The 22694-nt window shown below is 37.1% G+C and overlaps 1 protein-coding gene across 1 annotated transcript in view; it reads right to left on the minus strand.

The window, feature by feature from the left end:
* Positions 1–22694, minus strand: part of AFG1L (AFG1 like ATPase) — a 154857-nt gene that overhangs the window by 90247 nt on the left and 41916 nt on the right. The window contains exons 4-7 of the mRNA XM_006101697.3: positions 20668–20769; positions 18964–19094; positions 12186–12285; positions 3279–3337 (exon numbers count right to left, since the gene is read on the minus strand). Of these exons, the coding sequence (XP_006101759.1) occupies positions 3279–3337; positions 12186–12285; positions 18964–19094; positions 20668–20769 (392 nt within the window). The remainder of the gene's footprint in view (positions 1–3278; positions 3338–12185; positions 12286–18963; positions 19095–20667; positions 20770–22694) is intronic.

A 22694-nucleotide genomic window follows, 5' to 3' on the forward strand; every position in this document is an offset into this window, starting at 1 on the left:
CAGCCTGGGTGAGGGGCTGATAGTTGTTTTCAGGCTGGCCAAGCCCCCAGCTAGGACACTCACCCAATGAGGGTGTGGCCAGCCTGGGTGAGGGGCTGATGGCTGTTTGCAGGCTGGCCACAGCCCCTTCAGGGTGGAGGGTCCTACTGGGGTTCCTGGCCAGCCTAGGTGAGGGGCTGATGGTTGTTTGCAGGCTGGCCAAGCCCCCCAGCAGGGACCCTCACCCCATGAGGGTGTGGCCATCCTGGATGAGAGGCTGATGGCTGTTTGCAGGCTGGCCACAGCCCCTTCAGGGTCGGGGTCCCGCTGGGGTGCCTGGCCAGCCTGGGTGAGGGGCTAATGGCTGTTTGCAGGCTGGCCATGGCCCCCAGCCACCCAAGCTCTCAGTGGAGGCTGGCTGGAAGCAGGTATCTGGGATTTATTTAGCTTCTATAATTGAAACTCTGTTGCCTTTTGCAGACGCCACAGCCAGCCAGAGCAGGCGGGAAGCTTGGCTTCTTCCATCTCCGGGGCAACCAAGCCTCCTGCTTGCTCCAGCTCGCTCCAGCTCCGTGGCTGCTGGCCGCCATCTTGGTTGGGTTAATTTGCATATAGTGGCTCTGATTGGCTGGTGGGCGTGGCTTGGGCATAGCTAAGGTATGGTCAATTAGCATCTTTGTCTTTTATTAGTGAAGAAGATTTGCTATTTGTTTTAAGATTAACTTCTGTTATACACTTCTCTCAGATGGACCAAAATGAAAGAGTAACACTAACATGAATAGGCAAAATGTCAGTTAAATTAATATGTTACAACCTTTCCTTACAATAGAAACTTCATCTGCCCCGCCTCCCCAAGCTTCAGGAAAACCAGCTCTAGTGCACACATCATCAGGATGACCATCAAGATGACGTTTTGTTACATGTGAAAAGTCTTTTGGTCCTAGCCAATTTGCCTTAGCGGATAGAGCAGTCAGCCTGCGGACTGAAGGGTCCCGGGTTCCATTCCGGTCAAGGGCACATGCCAGGGTTGCAGGCTTGATCCCCTGTGGGGGGTGTACTGGAGGCAGCCAATCAATGATTCTCTCTCATCATTGATGTTTCTATCTCTCTCTCCCTCTCCCTTCCTGTCTGAAATCAATAAAAATATATTTTTAAAAAATCTTTTGCCCTAACTGGTTTGGCTCAGTGGATAGAGCGTCGGCCTACAGATTGAAGGGTCCCGGGTTCGATTCCGGTCAAGGGCATGTACCTTGGTTGTGGGCACATCCCCAGTGGGAGGCGTGCAGGAGGCAGCTGATTGATGTTTCTCTCTCATCGATATTTCTAACTCTCTATCCCTCTCCCTTCCTCTCTATAAAAAAATCAATAAAATATTTTTTTTTAAATCTTTTGAATAAATGAGACATTTTATGTCTTTTCTCATTCAATCCAGTATTTAGTTTTCTGGCAATTTCAGTCCATGTTCAATTTCAAATTGTGTATTATTTATCTCAGTTCTTTTTTTAAAAAAAAATTATTAATTGATTTGAAAAAGTGAAAGAGGGAGAGAGAGAGAGAAACATTAATTTGTTGTTCCATTCATTATGCATTCATTGGTTGATTCTTGTATGTGCCCTGACCTGGGATCAAACCCACAACTTTGGCTTATCTAGACAATGCTCTATCTAACCAACTAAGATACCTGGCCAGGACCTATCTCAGTTCTTGTTTGATTCCAAATTTGAATTATTCATCTACTTGTTTTTTTTTCCTCTTAGAAAAACATTAAGGGTGGGACAGGGGTAAAAATTAAATTCAATCTGGCCAATTTAGTTACCTATTAATAATGCAATTATTATATATTGAAATATGACAAGTTACTGGCCAAAAAATATTTGGTGTTAAAAAACAGTACAGCTACTAAGTTCCTTGAGAACCTTTTAACTTGTTTCATTCTGTGAACATTCATTCTCTTTATATTTTGTGTATTTCATGCTATATGAAGATACTATTTTTAGTAGCTATTTTTCTTAGTTTCACTGTTTATAGTTTGGTATCTTTGTACAGAATTTCACTTTGGATTTCCTGGCATGAAAAAAAATACTGCAAATCTACCTTCTCATATGCAGAACATGAATATAAAGGGGAAAAATTACTAACAGCAAAATTTTCAAAAAGTACTTTTCTCTACATCTATAAATATCACAGAGAAATTAAAATCCTCTGGGAAACTAAAGTTGGTTAAGGAAACAGATGTTTGAAGTCTCCTAAGTATAGTACAGGGAATAAAGTTTGGCACCAACAACAATTGCAACTTAAGTATATTTCAGAAAAATTGTCTTACTGTATCTTTAGAATATTTGAAGATAAACTGTTTTTACTCCTCCTTGGTAAGAATTTTTGAGGTTTTAGATTTGTGGGGTTTTTTTTAATACAACTTTATCCTTTCTTCAGATATGTTATTATGGACTGAGAAAAATTATGTACCTAAGAATTATGGGAATTATATTTTGGCACATAATTAAGCTTCTTTTGGTAGTTATTACATTTTGCTTTGTGTTACAGGTATTTGTGTATATACTGTATGCCCAACTGGATTATAAATGACTTGCAGGCAAAGTAACATAGTCTATTTCATGATTATATTTTTCCTTATGCCTCATGTTGCACTTTGCACATCGTAGATTATTAATAAATATTGGAAAAATGTGGAATTGTTGAATAATCATGTAAAAAATACTTAATATTAACAGTGAAAAAAGAGGTTATTTTATTCTTAATTATATTGTAATGAAGACTATTTTAAACTCTTTGCCATGATGATACACACAAATATTTCAATTATTTATGTGCCTCAACTTCACATGATTTCATGGTAACTTGATGGCAATCACATTTAAATATATTAGAATATTTTTGTAATAATGTTACTCTAGAATAGCAACTTTAATAGCTGGGAAAACATGTTAACCTGAAGGAAACAGAAAAATTAATCATTTTTTTTCAGAAATCAATGTATAAGTTTAAACATTCCACTATAATATTTATGAGCAAACTTCAAATTAAATTTTATAAAATACAAACTATCAAATGTTTCAGTTAGGTAATAATTTAGACTATATTTTGTAATTTTTCCTCTGTACATATTAATGAATGCTAAATAAAAAAGATTATTTTCTCCTCTAGTGTCTTTGACTAATACTACCAAAATATAAAAATGAATTGTGCTTGAATGCCACATCATAGTAATCTTTTAAAAGCCTTCAATTATCAACCAACATGATATTAATCAGTGAACACAAGTAAGTGATTTTCCTTACCTTCAGGACAGCTATGAATGGTACAAAGTTAGCTCTTTGTAGTCCATTTTTATAGAGATCTGAAAGAAAAAAATGGTATTGGCTTTTTTTCTTTTGTTACTTCAGAGGGGAAGGAAGGTAGAGGGAGAGAGAGATAGAAACATCAATGATGAGAAAGAATCATTGATCAACTGCTTCATGCATGCCACCCTCTGGGGATTGAGCCTGCAACCCAGGCATGTGCCCTTGACCAGTATCGAACTGGGGACCCTTCAGTCTGCAGGCCGACGCTCTATCCACTGAGCCAAACCAGCTAAGGCTGGTATTAGCTTTTTACTTAGCCTAAATCATAATGTAAGCTTATATATTAGCCTGACAAATAAAGCTTCCCACTGATAAAAAAAAAAAAAAAAAGATAAAGGAACAAAAAAAGAAAAGTATAACCAAAACTAATTTTTATTCTGGTACTAAACAAAATTCATTATATTCTTAATAAGAAAAAAACATTAATGATCAAAGAAAGATCAAAAGGCATTCAATCAAATTAGCTTTAAACTATAATAATAATTTTTATTGACTTCAGATATAATAGAAATATCAATAATGAGAAAATCATTGATCGTCTGCCTCCTGCAGGCCCCCTACTGGGGATCAAGCCTGTAACCAGGGGATGTGCCCTGACAGGAATAGAACTGTGACCTCCTAGTAGTTCATAGGTAGACACTCAACCACTGTGCCACACTGGCCGGCTCAAGCATTTCTTTTTAATAAGTTTACATTAAAACCTCTCCTCCATGGGGTTTATTTACCTCTTTCAGCATTTTATTTTATTTATTCTATTTCTACACACTGGCAGAGCTTCCCAAGTTGTTTCCCTACATCACTAATTTCATTTTCTTTAAATTCTACACTTTAATTATTCTAATGCTGATTTTTATTTCATCTCTTTTCTTATCATTTAGCTTCCTTTTATTTCAGCTGATGTCTTAGCAAAAAAGATTTCCCACTGAATCTGTAGTCTTCTCTCAGCTTAGATCTTCTACATCACAGAGTCTATGTTTTCCTGATTTTTAAAAAATACAAAACAGAAATTTTCTCTTACTTCTCTTTCCTATTTATTGTTCCCATATTAGGGTTGGTGGTTTGTTTTTATAACCTTGAGAAAGGAGTGGTATGACTAATCTTGGTGAATCCCTGTAGTCAAAACATGTGGTTTTTTTCTTGGTTCCCCTCACTATCACCTAGTTATTCCTATAATCTTTGACTTTACTGTAATTCAATGTTAAAAACTAATAGTTGGCATCCTTAGCTTGTTCACACTTGTAGTAGAAATATCACAGTGTCTCTACTAAGCATCATTCTGACTTTTGAACTGATATACATATATTTGGTATCATATTAAAAAACTATCATCTATTTATATTTTGTGTGATTCTATCAAGAAAGGTGTTGCTTGGCTGGCGTGGCTCAGTGGTTTAGCATAGACCTATGAACCAGGAGGTCACGGTTTGATTCCCAGTCAGGGCATATGCCTAGGTTGTGGGCTTAATCCCCAGCGTGCAGAAGGCTGCCGATCAGTGAATCTCTCTCATCACTGATGTTTCTATATCTCTCTTCCTCTCTGAAATCAATTTTAAAAATATGTATTTTTTAAAAAGGTGTTGATGCCCTGACCGGTTTGGCTCAGTGGATAGAGTGTCGGCCTGCAGACTGAAGGGTCCCAGGTTCGATTCCAGTCAAGGGAATGTACCTTGGTTGCGGGCACATCCCCAGTGGGGGGTGTGCAGGAGGCAGCTGATCGATGTTTCTCTCTCATCGATGTTTCTAGCTCTCTATCCCTCTCCCTTCCTCTCTGTAAAAAATCAATAAAATATATATTTAAAAAAAGGTGTTGAATTATGCCAAATGCTCTTTCAGCTTTTATGGTGAACACCACTGATTTTTTTTTCCCCCTAGAAGTATTAATATGATAAATTATACAGGTTGGGGCAAAACTCGGTCTGCAATTATTCATATGGAAAATAATACAATAATTAATAATTAATATTACAAGAATAAACTCTGTTTCATGTACTCAAAACTAGAAACCTTTTACCCCACTCTGTAGTGTGTGTGTGTGTATGTATGCATAATTGTTAGCCAACTTTCTAGTGATATCCAGTCTTTTATTCACTATGGATATGCTGGCTTAAGGAAGGATCACATAGCACTGTTGCCTGATAGAATCTAAGTAATATAGGATTATTCTTGAACATTCTAATATTAGAATGTTAGAGACAGGATCATTGGTCAGCTGCCTCCTGCATGCCCCACACTGAGGATTGAGCCAACAACCTGGGCTAGTGCCCTGACCAGGAATCAAACCCTGGTTCATAGGTTGATGCTCAACTACTAAGCCATGCCAACCGGGCTATTACTAATTTTTAACTGCGTTAGGAACATGGTGTGCCTGGCACTTCGTGCTATACATAAGCATTGGCAGACTGCCTGTTTCCTCCTCTGCTTTAATATTCACCCTCCAAGATATCTTGTTTTTTGTTTGTTTTTAATTAAATAGGAGATACAGAGAAACAACACCTTCCCCTCCCCCCCACTTGAGAAATGGATACCATTTCCTTTGATGTCCCTGCTGTGCCCCTCCCTGGCAGAGAAAACATCTTCATCATTCCCTGGCTTTGCTTTGTTATGTTATTACATGTTTGTATTGGTTTTACATGTTTTTGAGTTTTATATAAGTGGAATTACCCCACGTTTATTCTTCTGTGACTTGCTTTTTCACTCAGTATTATGTTTCTGAGATTTGTCCAAATGAATGTGTGCAGCTATATAGAGTGATCATTTGAATATACCACAATTTATTTTTCTATTTTGTCCCACTATATCAACCCCCTGTGTTTGATTCCCTAAGATCTATTCTTGGTCCTTGCTCTTCCATATACTAGTAGAGTTTAGAATCAGCTTGTCAAGTTCGACCAGTTATAAACCTCTGAGATTTGACTGGAACCCACTGAATCTACATATCAGTTTGAGGAAAATCAACATCTACATGAAATTAAATTTTCCAGTTCATGAACATGGTGTGTCTCTCCATTTCATGTTTTCAATACAATTATATGCCTTTTTTCTCATTAAAAAAATCCAGCCTATAACCAGGTGTTATCCATTTTACCTCTTAAATATCTTTCAAATCTCTCCCCTCCATATCCATTGACATCACCTTATAGCAGGGTTTCTCAACCTTGGGACTACTTACATTTTTGGCTAGAAAAATGTTGTGGGAGGAAGCCCCATACATTATAGGATTTTTGGCAGAATTCCTGGCCTCCACCTACTGGATGCCAGTAACAGCACCCACCGCCTGCCTCGCCTACTTGTGACAACTAAAAATGTCTCAAACATTGTCAAATATGCCCTCGTGGGCAAAAGAGCACCCCAGTTGAGAATCACTGCCTTATGCCACGCTATCACCATTTCCTGCCCAGTGTATGCAATAGCCACCTAATGTCTCCCTGAATCTACCAATCACTGCACCCCGTCCCGTAACCCATCTCTACACTATAACCAGAGTGATATTTCCAACTGCAATCTCATCAGTCCCTGCTTAAAGCACTTCAATGGCTTCTCATTTCTCTTAGAATAAAATTCAAAGTGCTTATGAGTACTTTCTGTGGTCTAGCTCCCACTATGCCAGCTGCATCCTGTACCTCACTGCATCCCCCTCCTCCTTCCTCCCACTCCAGCCACACCAGCTACATTTCAGTTTCTCCAGTGAGTCATGCTCTCTCCCGCCACTGGGCTTTGCTTCAACCCTCTGCCAGGAAGGCTCTTCCTCTGCCTCTTGTAACATTCTGAGAATAAGTAAATGCTATTTAAAAATAATAACAACGTATCTGGGCCGCTACATTAAAATCTGTGACCTCAAAAAAAAAGTTAATTGCATTTTGATGGCTGGAAAAGGGGACACTCTCTATCTGGGACAGGGAAAACAAAGATCAGTGATGACCAAAAAGGAGGAAAGATAAAGAACAATGTGTTAATAGAGTCACAAACCCAGGTTAAGCCCCTGTTCTTCCACTCACTATCCATGTGATTTGTTTTTATTTATATACAGTAAAATTAACGTTTTGGGGGTATACAATTGCATTGGTTTTAACACATGAAACCACCACCACAACTGGATGCAAAACAGTTCCATCATCCCCGAAAATTCGCCTATATTGCCCCTTTGAAGTCAAACACCTCCCCACTCCAGCTTCACAATCACTGATCCATTCTTTTTTTTTTTTTTTTTTTTTTAAATATATTTTATTGATTTTTTACAGAGAGGAAGGGAGAGAGATAGAGAGTTAGAAACATCGATGAGAGAGAAACATCGATCAGCTGCCTCCTGCACATCTCCCACTGGGGATGTGCCCGCAACCCAGGTACATGCCCTTGACCGGAATCGAACCTGGGACCTTTCAGTCCGTAGGCCGACGCTCTATCCACTGAGCCAAACCGGTTTGGCACTGATCCATTCTTTATCTGACAGTTTTGCCTTTTCCTACATCCACACTTAATCTGAGTCTCATTTCTTCACTCATACAATTATTTCTATATATTACTTATATAGATATGCCATCTTATTTATATTATATATTATTTAAAATTATATTCATATATAAATATGTATTTATTTATATATAAAGATATGCCATCTTTATATTAAAATATTCAGATATTTATGATGATCATTTGGCTGCTGTGGCTAAAAAAACTGATGTATAACAAGTGTTTCTTCTATGGTTTATATTTATAAACTAGAGGCCCGGTGCACAGATTTGTGCACATTGAAAGGAAATTAATTAGAAAGTGGCCAGCGGAGTAGAACTGAGCAAGATGGGCTGGACACACCCTGGAGCCAACCTCCCCCAGTCCCTTCCCGGCCAGCAGCACCTGGGGTGGCGCCAGGGCTCAGAGGGCGCCTGCAGAATGAGCAGAGTCCCTCTGGCAGGTGGGGTCCCTCAGCCTGACCTGTGGGATTCGGGCCAAAGCCAGCAGTCTGACATCCCCCAAGGGGTCCCAGAGTGCGAGAAGGCACTCTGCAAAGTTGCTGTCGCTCGGCAGCTCCTGTGTTGAGCATCTGCCCCCAGGTGATCATTGTATGTCATGGCCGGTCGCTTAGGCTTTTATATATATCGATGACTTTCTTTAAGTTTGTGGCTAATGACCAATTTTTGCAATTCTGCATCTTGAAATTTCAGTCGTCTCCACAAGGGTGCCTCCACCTTGGATTTCTGCACGCTGCCTTGGTGCGCCTGTAACTCTGTTCCTACAAAGCTCTGCGCTCCAGGGTGCTCCACAACCTCTCCTTGTGGTTGTCCTTCCTCGGTTTACCACAGTACAAAAGCCTGAGAGCCAAGTGCAATTTTGTTCTCATTAGTCTTTGATGGGGGTGGGGGGCTAGGAGGACAGCAAGCTTGTTCTGGCACCTTGTTATTTATTAACATAGCTTCTCTCTGAATATCTAAAGGCAATTCTGATGACACTGTTAGGTAAACAATTCAGCTAGAATAGAGTCAACCCTGGCTCCCACCTAGATAGGTGATCTAATATTAAAAGCTCACTGACTTGGCTCATAGGGTTCCTACAAAAATAAATCACAAGAATTCTACACATAATCTTATATGGATTTTGAAATATATATATTTTTAATTTCAGAAAGGAAGGGAAAGGGAGAGAATCATTGATCAGCTGCCTCCTGCATGAGGGATTGAGCCTGCAACTTAGGCATGTGCCCTGACCGGGAATCAAACCATAACCTCCTGGTTTGATGCTCAACCACTGAGCCATGCAAGCCAGGCCTTATATGGATTTTAACAAATGATCTGACAAAATCATTCATAATTCTCTTGTAGTATAAAAGATTAGTTATAACTATAATTGTGTGAATAACTGACTCCAAAAGTATTAATTAGTTTATTTCTTTATATCACCCTAAAATTAATTGATATCTCCCTAAAAGGCCTCTAGTGGTATACTACGGGGTCTTAATTTGGTTCTATTTTATTTACACATTTTAATTAATGGCTAAAGATATAGAAGTGTTATTACCAAGTTTATAATACTTAGTTAGTAGGAATAACTAAATATAATTTGATAAAATCATATTTCAAAAGCTATCAACATAAATTCAATTCAATGGAACAATGCAGATAAACTAATAAGATGAAATGTAATAGGAAGGAAAATCAACTATACAAAGGGGAGAGACCTAGTTTGACAGCAGTTCACAAAGTAAGATATGGGTGTATTAGCAGACTACAAATTTAATATGGCATCAATGTGACATGCTTATTTAAAACAAAACAACAAACCATTACATTGCTCTTTTCAGATTCACTAATAAACTCCATATTATCAATTCCCATAGTCAATTCTCCACCTCATTTTCACCTCCTAGCTCCTAGCAGCATTTTAACAAACGTGACCAGCCCTCCTTTTTGTACCACTTTCCCTTTCCTGGCTTGACACTCCCTTGGTTCTCCCACCTCACTGGCTGCTGTTTCTAGCTTCCTTTAGTACTGATGAATCCACATTTATGTTTCCAGTCCAAACATTTCCATTGAAATCCAAACACATATGCATCTGCCTCACCATCATAGAAGCCCTCACTTTCACCTCCCTACCCAAATCTGCTTCTCCTGTAGTCTTCACTATATCAGTAAATAGCAATTTTATCCTTCCAGTTGCTCAGGCCAAAGCCTTGAGTCATTAATCCCAACCTCCCTCTTTTATTTTTTTCCATACCCTACATTCATTCCATCAGTAAATCCTTTTGGCTCTGCCTACAAAATACATCCAGAATCTGGCCACTCTCACCACCTGCCCTGCTCCATCATCCCCCTCAGGATTGTGGCAATCATCTCCTAAGTAGTCTCTTTACTTCCAACCTTGAAACGTCATCCCCACAATCTATTCTCAGTACTGTAGCCAGAGAGACCCTTTTAAAGCATGCATTCATTCAAAACTCATTCTAAGGCTATTTGCTGAAATCCATCGATAGCCTGCTTAAGTGCTTAAAATACATCTGTGGACAGAAGAAATAAGTCACTGCCCTCACAAAAGCTTTTGTGTCCTGAAAAGGGACAGACAATAAACTATAAATATAATAAGTAAATTATACTCTGAGTCCATAAGTGCTACAGGAAAAAAGTAGAGCAGACAAGGAGAAGCAGTACCAGAAAAAAGGGGAGGGTTGTAGATTCAAATAAGGGGATAAGTCTAGGCTTATTGGCAAAGTAACTTTTCAGCAAAGACCTGAAGGAGGTAAGGACCTGGCCTTGCAGATATCTGGAAGAAAACCATTCCAGGCAGAAAGCTGTTAACGTTAAGAATCCTATATAATAGCCAAAACCGGTTTGGCTCGGTGGATAGAGCGTCAGCCTGCGGACTGAAAGGTCCCAGGTTCGATTCCGATCAGGGGCATGTACCTGGGTTGCGGGCACATCCCCAGTAGGAGATGTGCAGGAGGCAGCTGATCGATGTTTCTCTCTCATCGATGTTTCTAACTCATCGATGTTTCTAACTCTCTATCTCTGTAAAAAATCAATAAAATAAAATCAATAAAATATATTTAAAATATATATATATATATATATTTTTTTTTTTTTAAAGAATCCTATATAATAAAAGCCTAATATGCATTTGTCCCTTCAACTGGGAGTTTGACCAGGGGGCGGGGCTGGCCAGCCAACCACCCTTGACCCCTCCCTACAGCTGGCCCCACCCCAGCCAGCAGCAGTGGCAGACAGCTGGGAGAAGGGAAGAGAGGCCCCAGCCGGCAGCCATTAGGGACCTTACCCGTGCACTAATTTCATGCACTGGGCCTCTAGTGTATAAAATAATTTTGGCTCACATGACTTGGCACTCTTTTTCCTTTAAATTAGTCAATCACACAAGAGTGTGAGCCTCACCAATCAAGAGTGAGGGACAGATGACGTGTGTCAGGCATAAAAGCCCAAGCAGACCACCTGCTCACTGTGTGTGCTGCCAGACCCTGTGAGTGTACACCCTCCTGCAGGAGTAAAGATATTTGCCTTGCTTAAAAAATAAAATAAAATAAAAAGAATGTATAAAATATTATTTGGGGTTCCTTTGACCTTCAACTGACCACATGGTGACCCAAATAAAACAAGATTTTAAACTTGTTTTTATTTAAATATTACTTGTATTTTACTTCTTAAATAATTTCCTAGTAAACCACAGTGCTTTTAGAGAAATGATATATGAAGTATGAGAAACTACTTATGCAAGTGAACTTCAATTTTTTTTTCTAAAATTTAATTATGAATTTTGCCTTTGGTTTTATTGAGTTTCTTTTATGATCCATAAAAAGCAGTTAAAAAGGACTGCATTTTTTTACATGCACATAGGGCATAACTAATTCTTAGAAAAACAGCAAGTGCATCAAACACAACAGATCACCTGGATTTAGCATGCAAGGAATATAAACATTTTTCAAATACAAATACTGAGCCCTAGCTAGTTTGGCTCAGTGGATAGAGCCTCAGCCTGCAGACCAAAGGGTTCCAGGTTCGAGTCCAGTCAAGGGCATGTACCTTGGTTGCAGGCTCCTCGCCGGCCCCGGGCCCTTGTTGGGGCACGTGCAGGAGGCAACCAATCAATGTGTTTCTCTCACATCCATATTTCTCTGTTTTTCCCTCTCTCTGCCACTCTCTCTAAAAATCAATGGAAAAATATCCTTAAGGGAGGATTAAAAAAATACAAATACTCACTGGTTTTTCAGAATAAGTCAATTATGAAACTAATGATAAGCAAAGTCATCAGATTTATTCACATAGTAAAATAAGTACAAAATTATGGATTTTTAAAAGCTTGTTAGTTTCCATCTAATTGGATGAGATTAGCACAATGTTTTGTTTTTACCTTCTGGTGGCCTGTTGGATGTTGCCACAACGACGACCCCATTTTTGAACAGATTTTCAAAAAGCTGTTTCAGAATCATGGCATCAGCAATGTCAGTGACCTATGGACAACAGCACATTTGTTTTATTTTAATTTCACTTCTGCTCTAACAAATTTGCTAAAGACTTTTTTTTAAGGATGAAAGTGAATTCCAAGAGAAAAATTCTAATTATCATCATGAAGAAAAGAGTAGCCGAAACCGGTTTGGCTCAGTGGATAGAGCGTCGGCCTGCGGACTGAAAGGTCCCAGGTTCGATTCCGGTCAAGGGCATGTACCTGGGTTGCGGGCACATCCCCACTGGGAGATGTGCAGGAGGCAGCTGATCGATGTTTCTCTCTCATCGATGTTTCTAACTCTCTATCTCTCTCCCTTCCTCTCTGTAAAAAATCAATAAAATATATTTTAAAAAAAAAAAAAAAAAAAAAAAAAAAAAAAAAAAAAAAAAAGAAAAGAGTAGATAATTAAAAGCATGAAAAACTGTATAGTAGTCTTTTAACTTTTCTATTTTGCAAGCCTATCATTTCTACACAAATTGTCAAATGGTTCTTTATTAACTTCTTTTATAGAACTACAGGTGGAAAGCATAGATAATTGTACTAAACATTTACGAAGTCTAATTAATTAGAACTAACATGACCAACTCCCTTTTCCTACTTCCATCACAGCCCCCTTCTCCAAAAAATAAAAATAAAAAAGAGAGAGACATACACAAGCTGTTTGAGATTTCTAGTACCTTTGTGGCTAGGTCCCTCAAAAGGTGCCTTTAAATGGTCATGGAACTTTAGAAATAAGGACAAGTAGCCAGTGAGACATAATCAGCTGCTGTTGAAAATAGAATGATATGACATAGATACTATTGTGCAATTGTTGCACAAAACAATTCAACAGATGGCCCATCACAAAAATAAGCAATTTCATTGTTCTTTTTAAGTGCCTTCTATTACTGTCCATGAATAATCAAAAGGCACTGCAGTCACTTCCAGCACAGCCAGCCTCTGCTAACCTTCATAAACACAAATATTCCTTCTACAAAAAAATGTTTTAAAATAACAACTTATAAGAATGGTTAATACAGTATTTTTTAAAAAAAACTTCTGACAAAACAAAAAGTGCAGAATGCATATAAAATTATTTAATCTAAGTACAGAGATACATATAACTAATGATCTTTTTTAAAATTATTTTTAATCCACAATGAACAAATAAGCTTAATAATGACTTTTTTAATGCTTTTAAAAATCACATAGAAATACAGAAATTAAGGAGGAAAGGAAGTTGACTTAAAAAATAAATGTATAGGGAAGGCTGATATTAATGATCATACCTTCCCTTTTGAATATAACATGGGTTTTAGATACTCTTGATGTAGCAATGTTATGATCTTTCTTTAATAACACACTTTAGATAATCTCACTAAAACTTGTTTCATGTTCATAAAATATATCACACAATATATATCAATATGTATATGTTATTTTTAAATCATGTTAGAGCACATAGAAACTAATGGAATTCTTTCAAATTAGATCAAAATACTAAAAGTAAACAACTAACTGGTTCTAACACAACTAACAACAACCTGGCCTGGACAGGTCCCAATCACTTTCTCTTTATAGCTGGTATCTTACTCAAAAGTTTAATTCTTTCCTTCCCACCTGAACAAAACAAAACAAGGCCAGGATATGGGGATGCACAGATCTTTCTTTTCTGTCTCAAACTTGTAACTTTAAAATATTAACCAAAAACCTACTGATGGTTCTTATATTAAAAAGACTTCAGAACTTACAAAGTGGTGATTAAAATGAAAAGGAAAGTGGTACTGATACCGTATTAATTAATTTGGAGCTTAGGATCACTGTCAAATTTTGCTTCCGCAAAAACACTCACAGAGAAGGCCCTTTTCAAAGGCTTAAATACCAGTGGCATTTCTGATGAGAGGACAGAACAAGCTAGCAAATTTTAGAAGCAACTGCACGTTTAAATTGGATTCCCAATACACTGACTTTTAAAAAGAATACCAATGAAAAGTTACCCAATTTTAGAGAATAAAAATCATCATCTGCCTATCTCACTGGTGTTTTTGAAAACATTTAAAATAGCTTTTGTGCCTTAAGATTCAGAAAAATGAAGGGACATTTAGCTTATAACACTGTGCAAAGGTTTCAATGGGAGGCTGGAAAAAGCAAACAATAAAGATTTGTGGTTGAATTATCATATGTTGTTTCTGTATTTCAGTGTTTTTGCTGTATCGGAGTAAATTTACTTGGAGAAGCTCTGGCTAATTAAGAAAGCAGGAGTCACTTGGTGCAGCCGGGTGCCAATGTATACTCTTTTGATCTTGTCCCCTTTCTTGTTCAGCTTTGCTGGGGAACAGTAATTTTACAGTATAAGTGAACAGAAGACAACTGGCCACACATTCTTGAAGAGCAGGCTTTTTCAGCACCCAGCATTTCATTACTACCAGGAACAAAAGAGAAGGCTACAGATTACCAATAAGGGTAGTCTGCTAATACAGAGAGTGGAGACATTTCATTGGCATTAAAGAGAAAAGATTTTTTATGACCTAGAGTTGCTTTCCATTATGACTCACTTAAGTAAAAAAGGAAAAAAAAAATCTAACGGTTAATTTACATGTGTAAGTGCTTGAGTCTCAGTCAATCCTCTGATTGGTACAGTGCCATGCAATGACTGACAAACATAAGCATGCATTATCAGTAATTAGTATTAGCACAAAAATAAGCACCTATTTTTTATTAACAGTTTTTAATAGCTTTCCTGTTTTATAAAAACGGTCAAAACTATTTTTAAAATGATATTGATAGCTATAGAGGAGAATTTTGCATGATATTCTGCTCATTGGAAATCTTTTTTTAAAAAAAACAAACATATTAGTAAAACATCTATCCAGTGTCCCTAAAGACAGGAAGAAATAACATGTTTAAAAATCGCTTTCCTTTCGTATTTTGATTATCTTCAGAATCATTTTTCAGAAACAGTTTAATAAGAAATATAAATATTCAATGAAGGCATAAAGAAGTCCCTAAAGAAAATCTTAAAAAAAACCTATTCTTTTATTTTAGCAACTAAAACACATAAAAACAATCTATCTAGACAAATTCTCAAACAAAATAAAAATAGTGTATCTGATACCACAGGTAAAGATGACCAAACTAATGAGGAATATATTCTGCAGATACAATCTGAATGCTATCATAGCAGTCTTTAAAATGCCTTAAATTCAAGAGCATAAAAAAGAAAGAATATATTCTTGTTTTTAAGCAGCAATAATTCATTCAGCTTCCCACTAAAATAAATATTACATTAAATAACACCAACTAAAAGTTGATAATAACTAGTTAAAAATCAAGACTACTAATAGATTCAATTTTAAAAGTGAAGTGGTGTTTGTAGATATACTGTCATTAAGGTTAAAGTACCTAAAAAAATCTTTTCTAGTAAATCAGTAACGCATTGTATTAGGCTTAATAGGCTTAAGGATAATTTTTAGGTTCTAACTTTAAAAATATCTACTAAAAATCCACCCAGCTCTAGATCTATACATTTAAAAACATAATAGAAGATATCATATACCAAGAAAAACATATAATATAGCTGTTATGACCAGTGACTAAGAATACTGATGATGGATTCAAACTGAGTTTCCAGCTCTTCAACCTTGGACAAGTTACTTAATCTCTCTGATCCATAATTTCCTCATCAATGCAATGCAAAATTGTTATGATACATATAGTAAATTCTCAATAAATGGTAACCAGGACTATTACCTATGTATGGTATTTATGCTAGTACAATTCCTTATTATTTATGTATAGCTATATAGAGTTTTAGCTGTAAATGTAATAATAGAGCACAATAACATAGGCACAAGTACTAAGTACATAGTAGCTAATATTACAGAATATATATAATAAAATGTAAACATTCTAATAAATAAATGGGCATTGCCTCAAACAGATAGTCATAAAAGATGGCTTTTAATTAGTAAGTAAACAAACATGGAAAAAATTCAACCATTACTACTTAAAGTAATATGCATTAAAACAATGAGATACTTGTTAAATTAGACAAAAGTGTTAAGATAATTCAAAACATTGACAGGAAAAAAAATGTGGATTGTTACTATATACAAAGGAAGTGGGACTTAGTTGGGGGACTACTTCAATATACCAATCATTTCTCTGATTGTTTAAAAATTACATTTTTAAGTTAATGATTTGTAGATGCTACCTATGAAATTCTAATGTTTTACATTCCTCATCTATATGATGAAGATAGTAACAATAACTACTTTACAGAATTAAATGAAGTAAAGATATAAAAATACTTTGTGATCCAAAAATCATTTAACAAAGGTTGGATATTAATATACTTAAAATTTTTTAAACTTCAGTACCTTAATCAAAAATTTAACTGTGCCAATTCAATTTTATTTAGAGGTAATTTAAGGAGACTCGTAATGATAAATCATGTGAGATGGCCTTCAGTGACTCTTCACTGACCTCTGTTGCTGAAGGCAGCATAACTGTTAACTCGATGCTACTTTGCCAACTACATGATGCCCTTCTCTTCCTGAAATAGTACATTGGTGTACTTAGTATACCTCTTCAGAATAGCAGGGGAACATCTCTTTTCCATAAGCCTTTCTTTTGAAGACCTCTGTACAAAGGGTAGATGCCAGGCTGTCTTAAAATGACTAAAGGGAGAAAGAAATGAAGATTCCTCTTCCCCAGATGGTTCAGTGCAACACCACGCATAGCTAAAATTCCTCGTACTCCTCTATCATAAATCAAGATTGCTGTTAGCTATGTGGATTGAGTTGCCTCATTTGGGATAAAGGCATCCTGGCTACAACATATTTCCACTAACCCAAGTTTTTACTGAAAAAAAGTTTAAAATTTAACAAGGGCAATTTCCTCACTTCATCACAAATATGAAAGGAGTTGTGTGAATCACCCAGCATCTACCTAAGAGTAGGCACACGCAAATGTTAGCTTCCTATCCTTGAAAAGATCAATGGGCCTTTATTCTAGGCAATCAGACACAGGAGTTTATGCACTCAGCTCCAGAAATATTTTTCAAAAGCTTTGGTGTGAAGCTCTATTTTAAGTTCATATTCAGTACTTGTGGATTTTCCTGTTTTCATTCCAATGATCAGTTGTTCTTATGATAAGCATTATAGAAAAATCAACTACAGTATTATGCTTCGGAACTACTAAAGAAAGAAGTCTACTAAAGAGAAAGTAATTCTTAGTCTAAAGTATCGATTATTACTACTACTCCGACTACTACTACTACACTGGGGTGGCATAGGATACATAATAAGCATAAGACTTGGTGTTTGCCTTTATCCCATATTTGCTTTCATCTATAATAATAAAAGCGTAATGTGCTAATTAGACCAGATGTCCTTCCAGACATCCTTCTGGACAACCTTCTGGACGAAGCCAGAGCTGCAAGGGAAGCCTGGGTCCCAGGTGCTGGAGGGAAGCCCATGTCCCAGGTGCCAGAGGGAAGCCAGTGCTGGCAGCCAGGGGAAGGAAGGCTTACTCTTGCATGAATTTTGTGCATTGGGCCTCTAGTAAGAAATAAAGATCAGGAAATAACTCACTACCAATTTAGAGTCACAATTTCAAAGAATCCTAAAACTAGAAGAAATTTTAAAAGTTTAACTAAGACAATTCTCTCCCTTCATCATATGTAAGTTGTGAGATATGTGAATCAAATAAAAACATTTTTAAAAAAAAACGTCAAACACCTTTAAAGACATTATGTTGTAATCATTACACTATCTCCATCATGGTGTGTGTGGTGGGGGGGGAGAGCAGGGGGGAGAATGTGGATTCACTGACTAGAGTATCAGGGTGGGCAAACTTTTCCTATAAAAGGCTGAACAGTGAATATTTTAGGCTTTGCAAGCCACAAATGGGCTGTGTTGAATTTTCTTTTTCTTTTGAAATAAAGAAATATAAAAAATATAAAATATTTTTTATATTTAAAAATATAATTTAAAAATATAAAATATAAAAATATATTTTTATAATATATTTAAAATATATTATAATACATTTTAAAAATATAAAAACTATTCTTTTCTCACTGGCCATATAAAAGCTGATGGCCAGATTTGCCCTCAGCAAGCTGAGGTGGGTGTGCTGACCCCTGAACCAGATAGTAATATTAAAGTCATAAGAGATAATTCAAACCAATTTATAAAACAACTAGAGGCCCAATGCACGAATTTGTGCACCAGTGGGGTCCCTCGACCTGGCCTGTGGAATCGGGCCAAAACTGGCTCTCCGACATCCCCTGAGGGGTCCAGATTGTGAGAGGGCAGGCCAAGGTAAGGGACCCCACCGGTGCACGATCAGGGCTGGGGAGGGACATGGGAGGTTGGCCAGCCAGGGAGGGACCACAGGAGGGCTCCGGGGCGTGTCCGGCCCGTCCAGCTCAGCCCCGATTGGCCAGACCCCAGCAGCAAGCTAACCTACCAGTTGGAGCATCTACCCCCAGTGGTCAGTGCACGTCATAGCAAGCAGTTGAGCGGCCTTAGCATATCATTAGCATATTACACTTTGATTGGTTGAACAGACGACCGGATAACCAGACACTTAGCATATTAGGCTTTTATTTTATAGAATGATAAAATCAGGAACAGACCATAAATCTTCACACTTCATTCAGTATACCATTCTACATCTAGAAGCATTTCTACCTTACCTGAAATTCATCGAAACATAAGAGACATGCTTCTTCGCTGATTTCTTCAGCTATAGGAGCTATTGGATCATATGATTTAGCCATGAATCCTGGTTTCCTTTTTGGCAAACTCTGTTTAAGGCGGTGTATTCCTTAAACGGGTGAAATTAAATACAAAATCAAATACTGTATTAATAGTACATTTCAGATAACTATAACATATTTTTAAATCTAAATAAATGAAACTTTAATGTAAACATCAGTTTAAAGTCCACATATAATCATATATAACCACAAGTGTGATCACTGAAATTGGTTGCATTTTCTCTACCTCAAAATAAGTTGCTCACGCCCTAACCGGTTTGGCTCAGTGGATAGAGCGTCAGCCTGCGGACTCAAGGGTCCCAGGTTCGATTCCGGTCAAGGGCATGTACCTTGGTTGCGGGCACATCCCCAGTTGGGAGTGTGCAGGAGACAGCTGATCGATGTTTCTCTCTCATCAATGTTTCTAACTCTCTATCCCTCTCCCTTCCTCTCTGTAAAAAATTAACAAAATATGTTTAAAAAAAAGTTGCTCACATATTATATTCCCATGATTATAAGGATATTTGTAATCATTCTATCTCTATTCTTCAATCACTTTGGAGATGACAAAGTGATAGACTAGATGACTAGATGGTAAATAGATGGACCAAAAAATCAATCTTAATCCTGAGAATCTCAGGGATGTGCACTGAGGAGACAGTCCTGCCCTATGTCTAGCATATCTAACCAGAATGTTCTTGTCTCCAGCCTGATACACTAGAGCCAGTCCCATTTCATGTATTATATGTGTACTAAATGCTGAAAGTATTCTAAGAAAAACACAATGTTCCTGCCCTGGGGAGGTTACAATGTAGCTGCTAGACAATGCAAAAATGAGATAATATAAGAACACTGACAAAGCAATAAAGCATACATACAAGTACAAACTGCATGCCTACATGCTAAGGTGGCACAGTAGAAATGATCTAATCAAGAATAACTTCATTTTTAGTTAAATTTATGGGAGTGGCACTACTCAATAACATTATTTAAAACTCAAGTGTACAATTCTATAATAAATCACCTGTACATTGCATAGTATGCTCACCACCCAAAGTCTAGTCCCCTTCCATCACCATATATTTGACACTCTTTACCTTCTTCGACCTCGCCCTACCCACCTTCCCCTCTGGTAAACACCATACTATTATCTGTCTATGAGTTTGTTTTGTTTGTTTGTGGCTTTCTGTTTTACAAGTATATTCCATATGTGAGTGAAATCATATGGTTCTTGTCCTTTTCCATGTGACTTACTTTGCTTAGTGTGATACTGCTCTCAAGACCCAACCATGTTGTCACAAATGGCAATATTTCATCTTTTCTTATGGCTGAGTTGTAAAGAATAACTTTTTGAAACAGGTGAGGCTTTCACATTTCTTATTGATCCTTAGCAGAAAGAAAAAATGCCTAACCTTCATATAGTAACCTCTGTTCTCATATTTGGAAGTACTGATGTATCTTTAGGACCAACTCTGGACACATTACTATTGTTTCAATATAGCACAAAACAAATAAAATCTTACTTTAAGCAAAAATATATTTTTAAGTATTAAAAAGTTCAGAATTTCAAAAGATGAGGAAAATTATTTTGTAGTGTTTGCCCACTTAAAAACCACTGCTTTTCCCAGATAGTTAACTTACTTTTGTGAACATCTAGCATGAAACCATGAAAATGAACCCGTTTTTTCCTCTTCATTTCCACATAAGTATAAAACATGTCCATCACCATTGTTTTCCCTGTACCTTAAAAAAAAAAAAAGGATACTATTAAACAGTGTTACTGATTGCTCTAATGATTGTTCATTAGCTTTCGGATAATGAAACCACACTCTTCTACTGGAAAGATTAAGACTATGTTACTTTTTTTTAAAGAAGTGTTTATTTTTTATGTTAAACCAGAAAAAGATAAAATATTATTCTTTTCTGTTAAAATCCTGTTTTAGGATATATTATTAAATATATATATGTATTTATATATATAATATAAATTAGTTAATATTAGAGGGGCTATTTGCCCCTGAAAACTATGTTTATAAACTGGCATAATTTACAAATTCTTCATTCTTCAGATTCTCTTTCAAAAGGTACCAGTATGAATAAAATAATTTTATTAATTAAATATTTATATTGGGCCATTACTAAGTGTGAGAAACTATCTTAGGCACTATGGGAAAATTCAAACATGAAAAATAAGAAAATAAAGATTAGTATCTAACATAAATACTGAAAAGAAATAGATGTAGATTAGAGCTGGAGGATTGCCAAGTATATAATACTTTTTCAAAAATCTGAGAATATTGGTCTTGCAAAATGAGGTCTACTTGAAGAAATTCTGATAGTCAACTCTTACAATTAAATTATGTAATTTTCAACACTCTGGAACTTTTCATCACTATGATTGCATTAATAATTGAAGAGTCAATGGCCTGGGCCTTTAACGCAGGCATGCACAGAAAGCCTATTCCCTACAGTGGTCGGCAAACTGTGGCTCGCGAGCCAACATGCGGCATTTTGGCCCCTTGAGTGTGGCTCTTCCACAAAATACCGACTTCTGTGCAAGGGCCACGAAGTTTCAATCGCACTGTACGTGCGTGCCCGCACGGGGTATTTTGTGGAAGAGCCACACGCAAGGGGCCAAAGAGCCGCATGTGGCTCGCGAGCCGCAGTTTGCCGACCACTGCACAGAAAGGCAGAGCTCAAGCTTGGTTCACACCAAGCATTCCTTGCAGGCCAGGCCCAGGGATGCTGGCCCTGTCTCTTATCCTTCTGAGTTCTCCATTCCCCTTCCCCGCCATGTTCTCCTCCTAAGAGCTGCAGCTCAGGAAGTGAGATCTGAGTTTTAAATGCGGGGGTGGAGGGGATTGCTCCATTCCATAGATAACTTTGGGCCCATGCTGTTTGAATTGCCAGAAAGTTTTTGTATATGAAAATACGATTTGTTAAAGAGATTTTTTTAAATATATTTTTATTGATTTCAGAGAGGAAGGAAGAGGGAGAGAGAAGAAAAAAAACATCAATGATGAGAGAGAATCATTGATCGGCTGCCTCCTGCAAGCCCCCGGGTGGGAATCGAGCTCGCAACCCAGGCATGTGCCCTGACAGGGAATCAAACCCTGACCTCCTGGTTCATAGGTCGACATTCAACCACTGAGCCACGCCAGCTGGGCTGTCAAAGAGATTTTTAATAAAGAGACCATTCAGACTGAAAAGTAATTCTTTGCAAAAATATCCAGTACAATATCTCTTGCTATAGTGAGTGGCAGCAGATTTTAAGTCATTATATTTACCTAAAAGAGTAAATCAATAAAGTTTCAAATCCTGCTGCATAAAGCACAGTATACTGACAGGTCGAGAAAAAAAGTCATGAGTTATCTAACCACAAATGCGAACAACATATATTTGAAGTGACTTTTGTGGTAACTCTAAAAAATGGGCTTAAAATATAATGTGACCATCATATAAAAAGTTTCTGAAGGTAACAGAAATCATAAAAGAAAAGGACTGATAGATTAGGCTACATGCAATTCAACTTTCTAAATATAAAATTCACCATAAGTAAAATTATTGTCTTTATTCATTTAATCAATATATTTTTACTGAATGCCTACCATGTGTGAGGTCCTATTCTAGGTGTTTAGGATATCACAGTGAACAAACTTCACAAAAAT

The sequence above is a fragment of the Myotis lucifugus genome, unplaced genomic scaffold (genome assembly GCF_000147115.1).
Source record: "Myotis lucifugus unplaced genomic scaffold, Myoluc2.0 scaffold_378, whole genome shotgun sequence".
In the NCBI taxonomy this organism is placed as follows: Eukaryota; Metazoa; Chordata; class Mammalia; order Chiroptera; family Vespertilionidae; genus Myotis; species Myotis lucifugus.